General features: G+C 39.2%; 2 protein-coding genes across 2 annotated transcripts; one reads left to right on the top strand and one right to left on the bottom strand.

The window, feature by feature from the left end:
* Nucleotides 1–1,862: 1,862 nt before the first annotated feature.
* Nucleotides 1,863–9,014, top strand: MRPS14 (mitochondrial ribosomal protein S14). Its single transcript, XM_006907790.3, has 3 exons — nt 1,863–1,958; nt 5,223–5,381; nt 8,547–9,014. Exons 1-3 carry the CDS (start codon nt 1,914–1,916, stop codon nt 8,727–8,729), a joined length of 387 nt encoding a protein of 128 aa, XP_006907852.1. The 5' UTR covers nt 1,863–1,913; the 3' UTR covers nt 8,730–9,014.
* A 4,013-nt stretch (nt 9,015–13,027) lies between these two features.
* On the bottom strand, nt 13,028–19,846 carry CACYBP (calcyclin binding protein). The gene is made up of 6 exons (XM_006907791.3): nt 19,712–19,846; nt 18,560–18,776; nt 16,746–16,842; nt 16,407–16,506; nt 14,913–15,010; nt 13,028–13,602 (listed from the first exon to the last, which is right to left on the bottom strand). The coding sequence occupies exons 1-6, from the start codon at nt 19,727–19,729 to the stop codon at nt 13,446–13,448; spliced, it is 687 nt and encodes a 228-aa protein (XP_006907853.2). The 5' UTR covers nt 19,730–19,846; the 3' UTR covers nt 13,028–13,445.
* Between the last annotated feature and the right edge of the window lie 2,123 nt (nt 19,847–21,969).

Raw genomic sequence — 21,969 nt, forward strand, 5'->3', positions numbered from 1 at the left:
CCCTACACACTGATGGAGGCGGGGGCACTGGGGGAAGAATCTTAGGCTGCTTTACAAAACCAGACAACTAATTAAAGACTCTGGAGTCTAATCTCACTAGCCCCAAGCTTCCTATCTTAACAGCCATTAAATTGTTTTAATCTGTTCCCTTAAAGTGAAAAACAGCCTAATAAGATAATAATGCTGTTTAAGATACTGTACACACATTCATAGCACCATTATTCACAATAACCAAAAGGTAGAAGCAAAGCAAGTGTCCATCGACAGAAGAACAGAGAGAGTGTGCGATATCTGTGCAGTGGAGTGTGTATTCTTCAACCCTAAGAAGTAATGAGGTACCGACACACGCTACAACATGGGTGAACCCTGAAGACATTTGCAGTGAAAAAAGCCAGTCACAAAAGGACAAGTGTACGATTCCACTGATGTGAGGCACACAGAGTAGTCAAATTCATAGTGACACAAAGCGGAATGGTGGTTGCCAGGGGCCGGGGGTGCGGGGGAACGGGAAGTTAATGTTTCATCGGTACTTGGTTTCAGTTTGGGGAGGCAAGTTCTGGAGAAGGACGGTGGTGATGGTTGTACAACAGTGTGAATGTGCTTAATGCCACTGAACTGGGCACTTAAAAATGGCTAAGATGGTAAATTTTCTTATATTTTACCACAATTTTTTAAAAAGTTACTGTTGTTTAAAGATGCTTTCAGAACTAGTTTTACAGAAAGGGAGCAAAAAGCCACTGTGCACAAAGCTGCCTCACTCATTTCATGAACTCATTACAGGTGACCTCAACACTGGGACAGAGAGAAAGGCATTACAGGGGCTAGAATTAGGAAAAGAAGCTTGCCTGACACTGGTCCAGGAATTTTCTGATTCTACCATGACAGGGGCTCATAAGATAATAATGCTGTTTAAGATACTGTACACACATTCATAGCAGCATCATGTCATCCTTTCTCACCATGGGCCTCAGGCAGTCCCTCTCCAGTCAGTCCATTAGACTTGATCCAATAAACTTGAACTTCTGAAGAAAGAAGTCTGCATTCAGATTCCCTTTCCAGAAAGCTCCTGTTCAAAATTGTAGTTGTAGATAGCACACGAGTATCTCCTCATTTCATCCGTCCACAAATCTAAGATGGCTTTGCCAAGCTAATACATACTCCTTGATAACCTCCTACCAGAAGGTAGGCGGTGACACTTGCCTGACATCCTTACAAGGAAAAGAGGCCCCTTAAAGGTTTCATTCCAGACCAAGGACATTTGCTCTAAAGATGACCTGAAAGTTCCCTGTACTACAGACGGAGATCAGCAGTTTTTAAGTGGCAATGCTCTCCCTCCAATACAGAATACATATAATTAAAATTATACACACACACATACACACACACAAATGGGAGCCACCTTTATCATCGCCAGCATCATCATGGTCATTATCATTATTATAGTAGAAAGGAGAGATTTGCAAAATCTACAGGAGAGACAACAGGGAAGGAGTTGGCAATAATAACAAGTTCCTGACAAGCGGCCCCTAACACTGAACGGAGGGGCAGTTTGAGCAGGGAGGAGAAACTGGTGGAGATGAAGTAGTAGGTTAGGGGCGGGGCTAGGAGGAAAGGACGGAAGTGGGTAGGGACGAAGGTAGCTTAACAGGGAACCCAAAGCGGAAGGAAAGGGAGCGACAACCGAGGAGCATCAGACTGCTCCACTGACATGGACGATCCCCTCCGGGCTTTGCAATTTGCCCAAGTTCCATTAAAGACCGCGAGAACGCAAAACCCATGACTAACCAACCCCTCCTTCGAGCCGGCTAAAGACCCGCCCTCCGCCCCGCCCCTGAGGCCCGGCCCCGCCCCCCCGCGTCAGTATTCGGCAGTGTCAATAAAGTTTCGGCGGTTTGACGTGCGCGGCGGACAACATGGCGGCCTCCATGCTGGGCTTTCTGCTGCGGACGGTCCGGCAGGTCAGGACTGCGCCTCAATTCCCACCTCTCCTCCTCCCCCCGAATGCCCAGTCCCGCGGGTCACCCACTACTCTGCCACCTGTAGCGCCCGATGCAGACTCGTCCCAGGGGTTCTCCCTCCGCACACTTCTCTCCTCTGGCTTGATTCGTGGGAGGCCTGAGCTGCTGATGGAAATTTGGTATTCGTAAACGTATAACTGACTAGCGTTGAAAGCTGAAAATTGACTCCAAATTGTAAGGAACTGAGTGTAGGTGGAGGAGAGAAAGGGTTCGAGGATTGAAGCCCCAGGGACCCCAACGTTACGAGATGAGAGAGTCGAGCCAAGGAGACTTGAAAGGAGCTCAGCGAGGGAGGAGGAAAGCCAGGAGAGTGTGGTCGCCTGGAAGCGGGCAATGACCGAATTTCAAGGAGCAGGGAGTGGTAAACTCTGCTCAACCCTGACAGGTAGTTAAAAGGATTGAAAACTAACTGGCTATTGAGTTTAGCATGATGCCGGCTGTTTGGACCTTGATTACAGCAGTTTCTGTGGTGTGGTGGGGGCGAGAGCGTTCAAGAGAGAATGGGAGGAAAGAAATTGCAGACCAGGAGTATAGACGAGTCTTCGAAGATATTTCGCTGCAAAGGAGGGGGACTGGCCGAAACATGGTTCAATAGCTGGAGGGGTGAGGATCTGGAAGCTGCAGTAAAGAGCAAGGAATACAGCTACTCCAACTCTTCCCCCGGATGTGGGAGGAAAAAAAGAGCTACAGGGGAAGCTATCAGGAGGGATTCAAGATTCAGCTAGAGCAAAAATCCGAAGGATGTTAACAAATTGAGGATTTAGAAGATTCTGATGGTAGTAGACCATGAGTTAAAGAGGGCCCAGTGGGAGAGTTCTGGAGGTGGAGAGGAGTAAGAGGAGCAAGATAGGACGTGTACATAACGGAATAGAGGCAAGCTTACTAGATGAAGCACTGTTATAAGGCGATAACAAGATCCAGCTAGAGCAAAAATCTGAAGGATGTTAACAAATCGAGGATTTAGAAGATTCTGATGGTAGTAGACCATGAGTTAAAGAGGGCCCAGTGGGAGAGTTCTGGAGGTGGAGAGGAGTAAGAGGAGCAGGATAGGACGTGTACATAACGGAATAGAGGCAAGCTTACTAGATGAAGCACTGTTATAAGGCGATAAGAAAATACCGATAATAGAAACATGCACGAAGGACATTAAACATTCACATAAGAAATATGAGGCCAATTTTAAAAGTGTATTCAGAAAAGAATGAAGTTTTTTTGGTTGGTTGGTTGGTGGTTTTTTAATAGAAACATGTTAGGAAATGGTAGAGAGGAAGCTGATTAGGAATAGTTTGGAAAAAGAATTGAAGGAAAAATGTTTAATTTTGTTTTCTAAGTTGTCTTAACTTTTCAATTTCATAGGTAAAAGCAAACTTTGCATTGCCCCTCAACATGAAATTTTTAGCCAGAATGATCTACCCTGGTCTTATGAATATATCTTGTTCATTTCTTTGGTTTCGGCAAACTTCACCTTCTCCCCCCTTGCCCATCACCTAACTGTATCAAAATTTGTCAGTTCTTCAAAGCCTTGCTGAAGCCCCCTTTTCCAGTGACACTTATTTCCAGCCATGGTGACCATGGTATTCATTTGACAGTCATTTGTCAAATCAATGTGAAATGCCAGTCATGCTTGTCTTATTTCCAAAAGGTGATTATAGAACTGTTGTATTTCCCCATGAGACTTTAGCACTGAAGGTGCTGGGCATATATTTTGTTATTAAATTGAAAAACTGCTGGCTTTCCAGTATATTATTCTCATTTTGAGACATATTCTATGTAATGCTGTACATATATTCTATAAACAGCTGTTATAGGAAGTCATCATTACTTTCTGTAGCTGCAATTAAATTAACAAGTAGTGTTTGCTCTGGTTTGGGAGATAACTTGAGTTTCTAGTGGCCTACATACTCTCTATGCCTGTACTGTCGGAACTGTAGAGTATCACCGTGTAAACTTGTGACGATAAGGAGCCTACTGTCATTATTGGACAACTCATGCTATGAAATATTAGGTCAATGATAATTTGACCCTGCAATTCTGCTTCCAGGAATTTATTCTGCTGATATATAAGAATACATATGAAATGACTTATATGAGTTTATTCACTACAGCATTGTTTGTAATGACGAATAGGGAGGTATGGTTTAGCTGTCCACCAATAGGTTGCAGGTTAAATAAATTATGCATCTATGGGGAGGAAAAAATAATTTCCTTCTACCCTTCTAAGTTCTTAGAAGGGCCCCTGTAACAAAAGACAGATTAGCAGGAGGAAAGTATAACATTTATAAGTTTTACATGACACGGGAGCTGTCATAAGGAAATGAAGACCCAAAGAAGCAGTTAAACCTGAGTGATGAAGAGCGGACAGCCATGAGAGAATGTGATCAGACAAAGGGTATGAGCTAAGTGTAAACTAGGGGAGAGATAGCAAGGCCTGTTCCAATTGTTGTCGGTGTCTCTTCTTCTTCAGAGATAAAGATGCTCCTCGCCGCCCCCCTCACACAAGGATCTTATGACCTGCTAAGGAAGGTCAGAAGGTCCTTTCTGCACCTGCCATTTTTTCAAATTCTTTTGCTCAAAATAGTCAATGTGCCAAGGTGCCATATTTTGAGGTAGTATGTCTTGAACCCCATCGCATCCATACAGCGGAATATCATGCAACCTAAAGATGAGGATGCTTTTTAACATATGGATATGGAAGGATCGCCAAGATATATTGTTAAAAGCGAATAAAGGGAGAAAGGATGAAACGTGGGAGAGGGAGTGCATACATAGATTTGTATAGACAAAACCCTCTGGAAGAAACTAGTAACAGTGGACACCTTTGTAGGTGCCGGGAGGTCACTGGGCAAGTGAAAGATGAGGTGGGAGGGAGACACCATTGCATGTCTTTTTATACTTTTTAAAATTTTGAACCAGGTAACTGTTAGTCTGAGTAAAGGTCAAACAGAATGATTAAACAGCTCAGAAAATAATTCACCTTCCAACACATTATTGGCATTGTGTTAATTACCACCATTTTGGCTTAATGTACATCCCTAAAAGTTATTTATTCTGAATTAAGAAGTGTATTATTTAAAATTATTAAAGTGATCCCAAATTATTATTTTTTAATTTGGTCATAAGTAGTGACTAAAAGAAGATCGCACAATGGGGACACTGGCAAAGCCTAGGACTAACTACCCTTCACTTGCTCCTTGTCTCCTTTAGATGGTTCCTTCATCGGCTTCAGGTCAAGTTCGAGGTTACTATGTAGACTGGAAAATGTTGCGTGATGTGAAGAGACGGAAAATGGCCTATGAATATGCAGATGAGAGGCTACGGATCAATTCGCTCAGGAAGAATACCGTTCTGCCAAAAGACCTTCAGGTTAGCTGAGTCCTTATCTACCCAAGATCATTAACTCAGATCAGATCACTTCTAATACTGTTTGTTGTGACTTACTATCAACATAATTTCTAGAGAATATGATCATACTCCCAGTCAACACAAATGAATACCCTTGAAACTGATTTTGGTGAGTTTCAGATTAAAGACAATTATTCATTCCTAACTGGCCTTTTAACCATTTCATCAGGTGCTCCTTAGAAAGTACTGAGTCATGGTAACCACACAGAAATTGGGCAGTCATTCTGACCTCGGATCTCCCCGCCCTACTTCCTCCCAGTCTTTCCGTGGCACTGGAAGGCTTTGCTGATGCATGGGCCATGTGTTCCTCACCCAGGGCCATTCCTGGCCTGTCTGTCTGACTCCTTTGCCCACCCCTGTGTGCTGAGGTGGCCTTCCATTTAGATTTACTTTCTCCTCAACTTGAATAAGGAGAGGTAGGTGTCCATACACACACACACACATACATATTATGTACGTACGTAAATAATCTGCAGCTATTCAAGGTCTGCCTCCATGAAACTTTACTTCATCCTTCCAGCCCTGTCATCCTCCTCTCCAGTTCCTCCTGTCGCACTTACTGTCTACTATTCATCGACTTAATTGGGTTGTTTTCTGTCATTCTCTAAGTATTTCTTAATAGCAACACATGTACAAGCTTTTGGAGATCAACTTATTCAATGCTTGTTAATTTAGTGGCTTTCATATGCGTTTTCTCATTTAATTTATGTACTTTTAATGTGTTCAAGTTGTTTGCTTCCACCAGTCTAGCACAAGGTCAGTAATACTTTTTAGATTAAAGTGGACACACACACACACACACACTCTTAAGCACATACATAACAATAAATCTCAAATGACAAAACCTTGGTGCAAGTAATCTCTATTTTTTTCCCCTGAACCAGCTTTGCCTTCACCAGATTCATTCTCTACATCACAAATGACCTTTTAAATATGTAAATCTCATGTGACCACTCATCTTTGCCTCTCCATCAGTCAGGTCTCTGTGGGATCCTACTCCTCCTCCCTTTCCAGCCTTAACCGCATTTCCTCCTACTTCATCTTCTGCCCAGAAGTTTCAAATTTTCATGATTCAAAAGTCATGTGGGAAATAACCTAACTTTACACAAGTTGTGTTTCTATACTAACAACAAACTACCTGAAAAAGAATCCCATTTAGAATAGTATTAAAACCAATTAAATACCTAGGAATAAATTTAAGAAGGTGAAAGATCTGTACACTGAAAACTATGATATCAATGAAAGAAACTGAAGAAGACATAAATAGAAATCCTGTGTTCACAGGTCAGGAGAATTGTTAAAATGGCAGTTCTACGCAAAGCCATCTATAGATTCTGTGCGATCCCCATCAAAATTCCGATGGCATTTTTCACAGAAATAGAAAAAGTAATCCTCAAATTCATATGGAACTTCCAAAGACCCCCAAATAGCCAAATCTATCCTGAGAAAGAACAAAGCTGAATGCATCACACTTCCTGATTTTAAGCTATTACAAAGCTATAATAAAACAGTGTGGTACTGGCACAGAAACACGTAGACTAGTGAAATAATCGAGAGCCCAGAAATAAACTCACACGTATATGGTCAAAAAATATTTGACGGGAACCAAAAATACTCATGGGGAAAGGATAGTTTCTTCAATAAATGGTGTTGAGAAAACTGGATGTTCACAAGCAAAAGAATGAAATTGGACTCATATCTTACACTACTCACAAAAATGAGTTTGAAATGGATCAAAGACTTACGTAAAAGTAAGACCTGAAAACGTAAAACTCCTAGAAGAAAACATAAGGAAAAAGCTCCTTGACATTGGTCTTGGCAACAATTTTTTAGGTATGACACCAAAAGCGCAAGCAACAAAAGCAAAAACAGACAAGTGGGACTACATCAAACCAAAAGCTCTCCACCGCAGAAGAAACAGCACGAAAAGGCAGCCTGCAGAATGGGAGAAAATATTTGCTGTATATATATATATAAATGTACGCACCCACACAGTGCAACAGCTGCCATGAAAAAGAAGGAAATCTTGTCTTTTGCAATAACATGGATATACCTTGAGGGCATTATGCTGAGTGAAATAAGTCAGAGAAAGGCAAATACTGTGATCTCACTTATATGTGGGGTCTAAATAAGCAGAACTCATAGAAACAGTAGAATGGTGGTTACCAGAGGCTAGGGGTGGGGGTACATGGGATATGTTGATCAAAGGGTACAAATATCCAGTTATAAGATGAGTAAGTTCTGGGGATCTAATGGACAGCACCGTGACCATAATTAATGATATGATGTTATATACTTAAAAGTTGCTACGAGTAAATCTTAAATGTTAATTATGTGGGGTGACAGGTGTTAACCTTACTATGGTAACTATTTCACAATATACACATGTATCTAGTCATCACTATACCTTAAACTTACACAATGTTCACGTCAATTATCTCAGTAAAGCTGGGGGAAAACCATATGGGGAGACAACAGAAATGTATTCACATGTTTTCCAAATGACTTCAACAAGAATGTATATAGCAGTCCTATTTATAATAGTTCAAAACTAGAAACACCCAGATGTTCATCAACTGTGGAATGGGTAAATTAATTATGGTATATTCACACTATGAAAATTACCGATGAGAATGAACAAATTACAACACATGGAACAGTATGGATGAATCTCACAAGCATATTGGTGAATGGAAGCCAAACAGAAATGAATAAAAAAGAATACATACTCTGCAGTTACATTTATATAAAATTCCAAACAAGGAAAACTCATCTGTGGTGTTAGTAATCAGGGTGGCTGTTAGCCAGGAAGCACAAGTAGGGCCTGGGGTGCTGATAATGTTTCTTAATCTAGTTGCTGGTTACACCATGTTCTGTTTGTGAAAAATTACTGAGCTTTACAGTTACGGTTTATGGATTCATTTATCTATGCTAGATTTCAATTAAACTTTAAAACATCATATCGAGGGCACGTCCACCATGTCCTTCATCTGGTCTATTTGTTTCTGCCTGGGGGTTAAGGTGCACTGCGGTGTCTAGGTGATTCTGTGGCCCAACTCTGGCTTCACTAATGAAATCTGCCCATTGCTCTCTTCCTCTAAGCACTGATGTTGTGACTTCCCTTAGGAAGTGGCTGACGAAGAAATTGCTGCCCTCCCCCGGGACAGCTGTCCTGTGAGGATCAGAAATCGGTGTGTGATGACGTCCCGTTCACGTGGCGTGAAGCGGCGCTGGAGGCTCAGTCGTATCGTCTTCCGGCACTTGGCCGACCATGGACAGCTGTCTGGGGTCCAGCGAGCAATGTGGTGACCAGCTCCAGAACCTGCTGAGCTTGCGGGGAAACCGGTTCCGACAGAAGAGACCCTTCTAAGAGACCAAAGCCTAGCTTTGACAGGGTTCCAGTATAGGAGTCTAGTCTACTAGATGTCTATAGTTTTGAACTTTTGAACTTTCAATGAAGAAATTTGAATGTTTCATCCTGTCAGTGAATTCTGGCTGTCAGTGAATTCTCTTCTGTTGGACTTGAACATACTGTTCCCGAGCATGGTGCAGAGTAATAAAAAATACTTTCTGTATGCTCTGTATGTGAAAATATGCTCTGTATGCTTGCTTTTTCCTTCAAGTTTAATCTTTTAGCAACATATAAGGGTTCGTTTTTAATGCCATTATTTCATAAAGCAGTATTGTAGTTAATCTGACTCGTTGACACAGAGCTCACCTATGGCAGCATGTGATGCTGGGCTGGCTTCCCGGACCTGCACAATTAACTCTACTTAGTTCATTGTTGGAAAGTAGAGCTGCTGTCTGGATTACCTGATGCTCAACTTCTTCGTGTGATGGCTGAACAAAAGGCAGAACACTAAGTGTTTTGTTCCATCTTCAAGGGCCCTTAGCACAAAGCCCCTGAAAACATCTATCCAAAGAGGAAGTGTTGTTAGAATAGTATTTATTCTCTAGTCATGTTTATTTCACACATAGCAGAAATGAGTAAAGGTACCAAAAAGTGGTCTTGTGCAATAGTGTGATCAGCGCAGTGACAAAAACGGACACGGAGTGATAGGAAAGCACTACTTAACATCAGCTAAGCAGTCTTGGAGCTGACGCTTGCACTTAGGTCAGGAGGCAAGGGATGAGGAGAGTCTCTGCAGAGAAAACAGTGGAAGCAAAGGAGTAAAGGCATCAAACAGTGAAACTTAGTCACTTCAGAAAGAAACGGCGAGACCGAGGGACTGCTCGCATCCAAGGTAAAGAGCGGTCTTTGGGCGCCTGGTGAGGGTGACTAGATAGATGGTAGAAGGCATTTCCAAGATAGGAAATATGGGGACGGGGAGGACAACAGGTTTAGGGGAAACGAGACATCAAGTTCAAGTTTCAGTCATGCATGCTAGAGATGCCTGTCCCCTCGACAGAGAAGTCTAGTGCACGGCTGGACAGCAGGAACTCCAGTGGAGGGGAAGTCGTTATAGGGAATGATGATGACATACCTCGGATTAGTATTTCCTAAATTTATATTACAGTTTACGAACTGGAATGCTCTAGCTAATCCCAACTAGAAACTAGTGTTAAATTATAACTAGAACATCGCATTTGCTGATTTCCGCCATGTCACTGAGAGAACACCCCGTTGTCCATTTGAAGCAAGGTCCGGGCATGATCAACGTATCGGGCTGCTGTCTCTCACTCCTCTCATGTCATTCATTTGGGGGAGCCAGGTCATTTGTCCTACAGAATGTCCAACGTTGGGCTGTTTGCTTCTTCATGCGTCCTTTAACTTACTCTTCTGTCCCTATAAACGGTATTACATTCCGAGACTTGACCAGACTTAGGTCCAATTTTCTAGGAATGAATTTTCACGAGTGTGCTGTGGACTGTCACACATCAGAAGGCACAGATCTGGTCGTCCGACTTTTAGTGATGATTGATCAGTGGGCTCAGCCTGATCCTGCATTTACTAACCTGTCATTTGTCATTAAGGATTGCAACATGATGTCTAAATGCCATCATTTTTCTGCATTAGCTGGAATTTTTCTGTAAGGAACTTGCCCTTATCAACAATTTCTCTGAAATGTTTCTTACAACAAAGACCAGATAAATGTATGATTTCCTACCAATTTTCAGAGTAAATGAGCTGGTGCTCTAGCAACTTCCAAAGGGAACAAGTGATTGTTTACTATCAGTATGAACGTGCAGATTTTCTCTTATGCCACAATCTACTCCAGACATTTTGATGGTCAAACTAATCCTCCCTGCTGGGTCCTTTGTCATGTTGACAGGATAGAGGACACCTGATCTTCCCTCAGTTTCTGCCATAAGATGACCTTAGCTTCTCTTGTATGTTTTCTGCCTCAGACGTTTTTTCAAATCCCTGGTCCTTTAGTAGGAAATGGCGTGGAGAGACCACATCTGAGCACTGAAGGTGCTGCTCATCACTACGGAAATCTGAACTGTCACTGCTTTTAGCTTTTCGGACCTTTTAGTGGGACTTGCTAGGCTCTATTTTTTCAAGATAAAAAATGGTAAGTTTATATTCTTAGCTCTTAATGACATCAACCTAATTATTACCTTTACCGTATAACACATAAAAGTTTCAATACACTGATTTTACCAATGCTAGTGACTGCAGTGTAAAATTTCTATAGTTTTTTTGTCCTTAGACTCATCTCACTACTGATGGACAGTCAAAATACCATCTTCAAAAGTCACCTAAAAGTAACATGTTTTTAACAACTTGATATGTTAAGTCTGTTTTCACATTTTAGGTTTATCTTTTCTTTTAAATTTTAGATGGTTCTTAAGTAAAAAGTAAAGAAAAAGGTACATTCACAAAACCATTGCTTCCACCCTGCCTCTTTCCTCCCCCATTTGGTAACCGTTATTAGTTTTGGGTTTACTTTTTCCAGTTTTTCTTTTTCCAGTGTATTTACAGAAGTAAATACACAAACGTGTGTATCTGCATTTCCACCCAACACTAAGGTTGTCGAAATGCACCATGAACCACATTCTGCACTTTGCTTTTCCACTTACATCTTGGTGGTCTTTCGACACCAGTATACAAAATAATCTTTTCTTTTTGTGACTGTAAGTACTTGTACCATAGAGGATTCAGCTAGTCTTCTATTAATTGACATTTGGGTGTTTCCAATCTTTTGCATATCATTCCAAATTTTTGCCAGTGTTACATTCGGGGAAAGAGCTTAGAACTGTGAGTCGGAAGATAAATGCACATGTAACTGTGATAGAGATTACCAATTACCTTACAAGTTTTAACTTTCTCAACCTTTTCATTCCATTCCCATATGTTTTTACCTACACTCTCAACAAACATGTTAAAATTTGGAGTTTCTCCAATAAAAGGTAAAAAAGTGTTTATTTCTCTTCTGAACGAGGTGAACATTTTGTTAAAAGTTCACTTATATTTCTTTTTCTGTGAATTGTTTGTTCATAATTTTGAAATCCTCTCGATGTGTCATGTTTTTGGTTATTTACATAGGGTTTTGCCATGTAAACATTATATAGTTAAGATGACCAATATTTAGCCTTATTATGTGTAGATTTTAAGACATAGTCTAGTTTCCACATACTCTTGGGTTATAATGGAGTTCTACCCACGTCTTCCAGTGCTCATGCCCTCATTTTTACATTTAGATCTCTGATCTGTTTGGAATGTACCCAAGTGGTTATTTTCAGTTATCTCAATATATCAATAAAAGCCAATCTCTCCCCCCGCCCCGTTTTGAAATGCTATTGCAGGCATACCTTGGAGATATCGCGGGCTCAGTTCCAGACCACATAATAAAGCGAGTGTCGCAATAAAGCGAGTTGTAATCTTTTTGTTGGTGGAGGGTCTTGCCTTCAGTTTGTAAAAAATACACCTGTGAAGCGCAATAAAGCGAAGCACAATAAAACTTCCGTATGCCTTGGGTCTTCTATTTTGTCCCACTGGCCTGTTTACTCATATGCCAACATCACAGCTTTAATTACAGAGGTTTAATGATGTGTTCAGTATTTAGTTAATAGCTATCCTATACAGGCTGTTTCTTTAGCTTAATTTTAAATGCTACCTACCAAATTTTATTCTACCACTTTAACTAAATTCTCTTATCAATTATAGTAGCTTGGGTTAATCTTCTTGGATTTTTCCTCTATGTGTTTAATTGCTTTCTCTTATCTAAGCTGCACTGGCAAATATCTCTAATACAATGTAGTAACAGTAATGGAGATCATAGGGGAAGTAATTCCCTCTAAAATAAACAATTTGACCCCTTAAAGCCTGACTTTTCCTGGACAGATAGTAAAGCTATTCTACAGAATAAAAACCTAACTTTATTGAACATAGGAATAGATGGATTTTCACATTTGTTTTTGGTTTATGGTTATTGCTTCTGTAGGCTATCTGATCTATGGCAAAACTTACTAATTAGTACTATATAAAGATGTCTACTCTTGTCAAAATTAGGTTTCGTTTGAGTTTAATCCTAAACAAATATAGTTAAACCTGGAGAAAAACATTTGTGATTAGAGTATCAGGGCAATGTATACGATTTACTTAAGCTGTTAACAGAAAAGAGATCAACCTCTCTACAGCAACCTTGAAGCACAAATACGAATTTGCATTTTATGTAAAAATTCAGGTTTTATTTTTTACTTATTCTTACATTGGTGAGAACTGATGTCAGGAACTTAAAAACACGCAATAATTTTTGTTAACTTTTAGCTGAACAAAAATACACAGTGTGGCATTTTCATTAGGTATGATCTGCTTCTTTACATTTCACAGAGTATGCAATATTATCCCTTCTTGAACAAAATCACCAGGTTACTAAGGAAACCATCTTTGGAGGAAGTGTTTAATAAGCATATTTTATTTAAATAAATCTTCCAGTGGGAAATGGAGAATTCACTGCCTTCATCTAGAAGAAGGTTCTGTAAAGATATCTGTTAAACTTATCTGTGTAGCTCACCAACATGTCCTTACTGGAAACATCAATATTTCCACATCACAGTTCCCAAAAGGACTTTAAAGGCTCAAAATTCTGTGTCTCCTTTGGCTTGCTTCTCTCTTGATTCTACCCAGGCTTTATTGATGGTTCGCTTCATGTCATCATCTCCATCCTCATAAATTTTCTTTAGAACATTCATCAATCCCTCACTAGGATCTGTTTCAGTATCATAGGAAGGCTTTCTATTAAAAAGAAAACACAATAATTGAGAAATATATCTATATAAATGGGGAAATATGTGTATATATAAATGTTCCTATTTACTGACAAATTTTATATGCATGACTACTAAGCATGGAAAAACACAAATCAGGTTAACGTCAGTGGAAAGTGAAGGAGTGGAGATAAGGGAAAAATATAGAGTATCCAAAGATATTCACATTTAAAATAGCATGCACACATTCATCTTAATGAAAACAACAAACATCCAGACTTAGCACACGAAAGAGTGGTCATCAAAATGGTTAGGGGTTACAGTGGGATTTTAGGTGATTTTTAGCCGAAAAGTACGTAAATAAGCATTTACTTTTCTGAACTGTCTTAATTTTTTAAGAATACGTTTCCCCATATTATTCAAAAAAATACGCTGAAAGAAAAACACTAACATACATTACACATGGACACATCTTAGAGTTCATGCATTTTTTTAATTAGAAAAGCCCTCCTCTTAAGCCTGAGGTATATAGATCTGCGCCTAGTCCTTAATGTAGTCAATACTGCTAGTTCAATCAATGTCCAAACTGGGGCAATTGGCTTTACATTTAATTCTTCACTCACCTCATTTATTAAGTGCCAGGTTATGTACTGGGTACTGGGGATATACAACTAGAGGAAGACAGGGTCCTGTACTCAAGTAATTATTCTAGATTTAAAATCTATTCCATAGACAATGCCTAACTCCAGCCAACCATAGCCCAAATGCATACTGACTACAGGACAAGGAGTTAGAGAAAGGCGGGTGGTAACTGACTCAACGTAGCACATTACCGCTGCAGAAAATTTAAAGTAGAGCAATGCGTGACCTAGAATGGAAGTGGTTTTGAATAAAAATTTTTACAGTAGCCATTATTAAGTAGGATAAAAACATAATATCTTTCCACTTTATAGCAGAGACAACGAAACTCTGAAACGACATTATCAGAAATTTCTATAGAATTCAAAAACCAAACATGGGCCTTTCTGAAACCACTGAAATGGAATCTCTGGGAATGGACACAGCATCTCCAGAGCAGAAGCACTGGCCCAAGGTTAACCAGTATGAAAGAGCCAACCAAAGCTAGTGACCTCCTGAAAAAGCAAGTTACTGGACACTTCAGGTAGGCTATGATGGCTGGAAGCAGATGGTAAGATAATCAGTTTAGCAGTGGACGTTAAGAGGGAAATGGTCAAATTACAGAATATATAACTGTTATCCATAAAGAAAAATTACTAAAAATCTATAATCCCAGCAAAGAATATACTAAATTTCTTAAACAAATGAAAGTGAACTCACTCTTTCTCTCTGCATTCTTTTTCAACCTGAGTCAGGTAGTCCCACCGTGTGTTTTCCACTTTCTTTCTACATAAGATAATCACCGAATCTGTCTTGACCTGGAATAAAAGCAGGAAAACAAGTACAACTTAGAACATGTGGAGATAAGTCTGAATATTTAAAAAACAATTATTTACACACTTAACTGAGTTGCTATTATGCATAGGACCTGTTTTAAGTGCTGATGATAGCTTTATAAATAGGCCACAGTCTGAACGCTCACGGAGGAGAAAAACCACAACAGGTACACTACAGTATCTCCAATAGTAAGTGCTCTCAAGACAAAGTGGATGCTAATGGGGGCTGGAGAAGGAATTCTATTAGGAAGGCCTCTCTGAGGTACACTCTGAGCAGTGGCCCACGATCCAGGAGAAAAGAGCCTTCGAGGTAGTTGGCACAGCAAAGAGAAAGGCTCCAAGATGGAATGACTTTAGTGTGTTTGAAAAAAAGGAAAAATGGCTGGATTTTGGTCAAGGAGAGAGTAATATAGGAAGAGGAGTAAGACAGGCAGAAAATCCAGTCATATAAGGCAGTATCGGTAATGAGTCTGGAAGGTGAGAAAGAAAGAACAAGAATATACAACTCTTTCAACAGGGACCCATGGAACACCTAGGAGTCTTCTGAGTAACCCTTTAATCATGGAATCAGTGGATGAAAAGGGGGCAGTGAAACACAAGCTTATCAGGAAATTATATTCTAATACCACCTCTAAGCTTCTACATAATTTTATGTAAACACAGATGGCAGAATGGCATGTCTCTATACCAAATGCATTAGACCTCATTTAAATTAGGAAGAGGGACTACCTAATTAGTGAAAAGTATGAATTACAGTTTTTAAAATAAACTTTTTTTTTATAGTTTCACCAACTCCAACTAGGCTAAGTACTTAAATCCTTTCATGTGTCAAAAACACAGTGTCTAATAGCTACCATTGATTTAAACACTTTGTATATGTTTCATTTCAGTATATCATTTCAACTTTGTGAAATATATTATTATTCCCATTGTACAAACGAGGAAACTGAGACACAGAGTTATTAAGTGAGCTGCCAAAAGGTCACAACCAGTAAGTGGCAAAACTGGCATTAAAACTCATCTCACTCTTAACCATTTTAAAAGCTTATTCCCCTACTAATTTTAATGCAATATTATTCTAGAGCAGGAGGTGGCAAAATTTTTTCTGTAAAGGGCCAGATAATCAATATTTTAGGCGTTGTGGGCCATATGGTCTGTCGCAGCTACTTAACTCTGCCATTGTAGCACAAAAGCAGCCACGAAGAACACACACATAAATGAGCATGGCTATGTTCGAATAAAACTTTATTTACAAAATAAGCAACTGGCTGTAGATTTGCTAATCCCTGTTATAGAGGATAAATTCTAGTTCATCTCAATTTTAAATTGGCCAGGTTCAATTTAATGAGGTTCCACAATATGACAAAAAAAAACTTACTTTTTTTGAACTGCCTTCCACAGAGATGGGTTTCAAGAGATTATTCACAATCATGGAGTAACTCTTCCCATTTAGATTCTTTACCAAAAGATCAAATGACCTACAACACATTAGCAAATATATTAACTTTTCTGCTCTCTAGTTCTTGTGGGAAAAAGCCACCAGTTTTTTTTTAGGATGAGCATTTGGCCATCCCAGATACTAAGACTCACCCCTTCGAAGGGAGAGTAAAGGGTAATTCTAAATTTAAGCAGAATTTTAGAATCTGCGAAGAAAAGAGCCCATAACAAAGCAATCTCTAACTTAATGATCACTGCCTTCCCCATAGTAAGAACTCACCTCTCTGTGAAATGCACCTGCACATTCTCAGTGGGGACCTGATGAACTCCAGTTAAGGTAATATAGATTTTCACGAACTTATCTGATTGGTCCCATCCTAATAACAGAAACAAAAAATGGGACATAAGTCTGATACTACCTCTAGAACAGCAAATGCATATGGCTCATGATATAAGTCGGTAAAATGAAAATCCAGTAATAGAAACATGACAAAAATTAAAATATAAGAAAATTTTCTAGATGGAGAAATTGAGCTTCAAAGCAGTTATCTATCCAAAGTTAAGCATCTAGCTAGTGGCAGAACTTGGATTCAAATCCAGGTTTTGTGAACACAAAGCCCATGTTCTTTTTATTCCTTAGAATAAGGAATATGACTGTTAGATACTTCTTTAGTTACACTTCGTTTCCCCTTTTTGTGGAAATAATTTTGTCCTATACCTGAATACTAGTAATCTTCCACTAACCTGGGTTAAATATCGGTATTGTCTAATTCCATAATCATTTCTACTTCTCTAAGTAGTTCAACAAACACAACCAATCCTAGCTTCAATTTGCTTCTCTGGCAAAGTAGAATATAAAAAGTCCAATTCATCCAGATCTGCTAATATGACTAACCTCCCAATATCTACTAAATACCATTTCGGTATATATTATCAAACTATTTAGTCTCTAACCTAGATGAATCTTGTCAACACATAAAAAGCACACTGTATAAAAACATACATATTTATTGTATATATGTATCCCTGACACTTCATTAATCCTATAGAATAAAATGTAGTGTTAATCCAAAAATAGAAGCCTACAGAGTTCTGTAGAACTTTATCTAGTTTCTTCTCATTCATTCAATCTATCCTCCACTTTGCTAAGTTTCTCCTAAACACAAATCTAGGTTCCCGGTTGATATGCCGTAATCCTACCACCTTCAGACCAGTTTCCTGTATCAACCAAGTACACAGCATAACTCCTATAGGATTACAGTATCTCTCTTAAGCACGACACACACATTGCTTTTCAAAATACACGCTTTTCATGTCTCTATCCGTGTCCTTTGCTCATGTGATTCCTTTCCTTTTTTCACACCTGGTGAACTCACCCTTCAAACTCAAACTTAAATATCTCTTCTAATTCTCCCTGTTCCTCACCTCTAAAATTACTTCATCAGGTATGTTCCCATAATACTTATAAATCTCTATTCAGTTAAGTACCTATTACGTACTAATTATGTGCTAGATATTGTGAGCAAAATGAAACGTAAGACTGTCCCTACCCTCGTAAGAGCTCATCGCTCAGATTGAGTTGCACTACTTCTCAAACCAAAATGTTTACAATCTATTAAGGGAAAGTGGTACTGTTAAATTGTTATGGTATTAGTTACATCTGTGCCCCGAACACACCATGAGCAGGGATTGGGTCCTGGTCACTGTTATGCATTCACAAGTCCACGGGCACAGTGGCACATACTAGGTACACAAACATGTTTCCTGAATTCCTCAGTTAATATTGGTGGTTGTATGGCAAAGTGAAACACAAAACAGGATGAAAAATAAAACAAAAAGCTGACTATTTCAGAATAGGTTCCTTCTTGTTGCTACTCATCACTACACTAAATCATTTTGCTCTCGTTACTAGTCTCTAGAATGTATCCTTTCCTTTCTTGTCTCTTAAAAAGGATCTAATTAAATGAGTGATAGGTCCTCTCTCTCAAATTACTAAAAACACTCAAAACTATTTTTAAGTCTGTTAATTGGTCACTATGAGAAATCGGTTGGTCAGAGGCACAGAGAGAGCTGGATGGAGGGGACGAGTCATACCGTAATTGCTGATTTTCACTGTATATCCTGTTGTAATGGGAGCAACCACAGCAGCTGGCTTTTCATTGTCAAGTTCTGCTTTCCTCTGTGATTTCTGCTGCATCTTGTTCTTGATTTCTGTCTCAATCTTGGATTTTTCACTTGTAAGGGCATCACGTACTCTCTTTCTAGTGGTCTTTTCCAGGAGCACCTTCACCTCTTCTAGATCTTTCTGTAGCTGTGTTAAAAGATAAGTTAGGTATGATAAACAAGATAATAGTTTGATGTTGTGCCTATTGGTCCTTTCAGTTACTGATATAAAAGCTAAGAATTAAGAGGTTTATTTAAATGTTCTAAGGTTAGGCTGCAACCTGGATTCTTTCTTCTACTGAATTGTAAATAACTCAGGCTTCCTTTTTTTTTTAAAGGAAAATTTAACAATCTCAAAGTAATAATAGGTAATCAAGCCTAAATTTTCCAGTTTGGTACACTGTTATTTGCCTTTGCTGTAGAACATTTTATTTACGAGATGTTTCTGTGATTTATAAACACAGACGAAGAAATTTTTTTTTAAGGAATTTATGAATTTTCTCATAACAGCCAATGCTAGTCATCACACATTAGGAATTTTTAAAATCTTAAAAAAGATGAGTGACTACATGATGAGTGTGGTGAAATCCAACAGCAACTTCACTGAGTAATTTACTCTCTGTCAGCGATTATTCCTCACTGATCTTCCTACACCAAATACCCAAAGGTTACACATTAAAAAGTTTGAATTTTTAAGACGAAAGATATAAAAAGACATATTTCTGCCTCTAAGAAAAAGTCACGTTCTGAAGCTCGGAGTTTAATCTTACAGTCCAAAGTCTGGGACTTGGTTGCACAGTGGAAAGAAAAATTCTGGGCAGACACCCCAACATACTCTTGGATCACTGAAAAAGCCACCTGTTCTTTCTTCATGCCAGGACTTCTCCTACTGAAGTCCACTTTTACATTCTAGAAGTAGAGCCAACATTTTATGAAGTTCAAGAGGTAAAGACACTGTTAGAAAATTAACGGACTAAAAAATTTTCCCTCAGTTATCCTGACATATTGCAAATGGAAAGGAATTCATTTTTCTTAATTTTACATTCTGTCCTCATTCTAGCAATTTGACAGAAAGATACTTACATTATAGCCCGAGATCATATAAAAGCAGCAACATAAACATCTTTAAATGCTTGAGTTTGAAAATCTTTGTTTCTTAAGTCTTATAAAATGCAGTAACAGAAAAAGTAATGTTTTCTTTTACTCAGGTCTTTTGTTATCTCATTCAAATCAGATGCCCTTGCTTCACCATCTGTAACTGATAACATGGTAAAAAAAAAGTCCAACTGTGCCCATTCTGCAGTCCATACTCTACACCTGCTCCGAACTCACATTGCTAAGACAGAAAATTGCAAACTCATCTTTGTAGCATAGAACCAAGGTGCTTTTTAGCTCATAGCAATTATTATTATAACGGTTTAAAAATTTAACACTGATTCTAACACCAACATGATAAAAATACTGAAATGTAAAATTACATTTGTTCCTACAGTAAAGATTTAGTTTAAAAGAAAAGTATCAAGTCTAAACAAGAGGTTTTTTACTTCTTGACTAGAATAGGAATCCTTTCTGCTAGACTCAAGAAAGAACTCTGAGAACTAAGGGATGCCCAGGCCCTCTTCACAGCCAGTTTTGGCTCTCAGGTACTACAAGCCTACGGTATCTAAAGTCTGAAGCAACCTAGAGCAGGCCTTGTTTTAGGTATTCCTCAATTCTGTTACCTGCAGACCCGAAACCAGTGAAATTGATCTTTAATCTTACAGTCAAAAGATGTCTTAAATACAGCAGTTTTTCATCTAATTTATCTTGGCATTCATTGTTTTCCTTATGCAAAATCACATATCCCTTTCATCTCCATCCATAAACATATTCAAGCTTTATTTTCTAATCTAATTTCAAATTCTTCACTAGGAGGCATTAAAATCAAAGTGCCCCAAAATGGGCAAAGGACTTGAACACACATTTCTCTAAAAATATACAAATGGCCACCAAGCACATGGGAAGATGCAGCCTCATTAGTCAGTAAGGAAATGCAAATCAGAACCACAATGATACCACTTCACACCCACTAGGAAGGCTCACATCAATAACAAAAAACACCCAGAAAATAAGTGTTGATGAGGATGTACAGAAATCCGAACCTTCAGATCCTGTTTGTGGGAACAAAATGGTGCGGCCACTTTGGAAAGTTTAGCAGTTTCTCAGTTACCATATGAACCTGCAATTCCACTCCTAAGTGTATATACTCCAGAGAACTGAAAATATGTGTCCAAATAAAAAGCTGTACACAAGTATTCATAGCAGCAGCATTGTTCATAATGGCCAGAAAATGTAAATAATCCAAATGCCCACTGATGACTTGATAAAAAAAATGGGGCTTATCTATACAATGGAAAATTATTCGGCCATAAAAATACAAGCTATACCATAGATGAACTTGAAAACATCTGCTAAGTGAAAGAAGCCAAAAAGCAAAGGGCCACATACAGAAAGTAGATTAGTGTTTGCTGGGGGGAGTGGGAATGGGCAGCGAGTGTTTAATGGACACCCAATGGGTGTCCTTTGAGAGTGATGAACATATTCTGGAATTAGTGATAATGGTTGCACAACACTACAAACATACTAAAATGCACGGAACTGTACACTTGAAAATGGTTAAAAACAATGAATTTTATCTCAAACAAAACAGAAAGAAAAATCCTAAGTTCTTCCAAAATGTTTATTTCCAAGTTCCTCAACTGAGAAACTTGAAGAAGTTTAATACTGAGCTATCCGGATGTTATGACTGTAAGTCGCTTCAGAGATTCTTTCCTCGGGGCACATGGTAGGTACCCCAAGGCCTTTCTTTAACGCATGACACAAACTTGTGGCAAGTTATCCAGAATAATCCTTAAATACATACACATTTTCTTCACTTAAAGCAGATGCTTAGACTTAAAAATAAAGTCAAATGTGAGATTCCCCAGTCTTGCTCATATTGAGAAAAAGATTTCCAGGAAACAAATCTCGGTAATAGGTACCCAATACTTTACTGCGAGTGACAGTATTACGCACAGACATCCTACCCAGGCCAGGAAGAGTAATGCAAGTATTATTATTCCCATTTAACAACTGCCAGACTAGGTCTCCATGAAAGTTAAGCCGCCCCTGTCCAGAGTTTGCAGAGCTCGAGAGAGAGAAAGGCTGTTTCCCGTTCCCATGGAAGGACCCTCGGTTTTCGCAATCGGCTGGAGTCTAACGAAGGTCCGCGTCCCCGGGCTAACAACGACGGGCGCGACGGCGGCCCGAGGCAAGCCTGAAGGCGACCAGCTGGCCCGGGCCCCCGACGGCCCCCGGTGCAG

Source organism: Pteropus alecto, unplaced genomic scaffold (assembly GCF_000325575.1).
Source record: "Pteropus alecto unplaced genomic scaffold, ASM32557v1 scaffold101, whole genome shotgun sequence".
Lineage (NCBI taxonomy): Eukaryota > Metazoa > Chordata > Mammalia > Chiroptera > Pteropodidae > Pteropus > Pteropus alecto.

Excerpts from the sequence above, each read along its gene's own strand:
- MRPS14 (XM_006907790.3), top strand. The coding sequence starts at position 1,914 with ATGGCGGCCTCCATGCTGGGCTTTCTGCTGCGGACGGTCCGGCAG. Across the intron at positions 1,959-5,222 it reads TGCTGCGGACGGTCCGGCAG|ATGGTTCCTTCATCGGCTTC; the intron begins GTCAGGACTGCG and ends TGTCTCCTTTAG. Across the intron at positions 5,382-8,546 it reads TTCTGCCAAAAGACCTTCAG|GAAGTGGCTGACGAAGAAAT; the intron begins GTTAGCTGAGTC and ends GACTTCCCTTAG.
- CACYBP (XM_006907791.3), bottom strand. Across the intron at positions 16,507-16,745 it reads CAGGTGCATTTCACAGAGAG|GTCATTTGATCTTTTGGTAA; the intron begins GTGAGTTCTTAC and ends AATGTGTTGTAG. Across the intron at positions 13,603-14,912 it reads AAAGAATGCAGAGAGAAAGA|AAAGCCTTCCTATGATACTG; the intron begins GTGAGTTCACTT and ends TCTTTTTAATAG.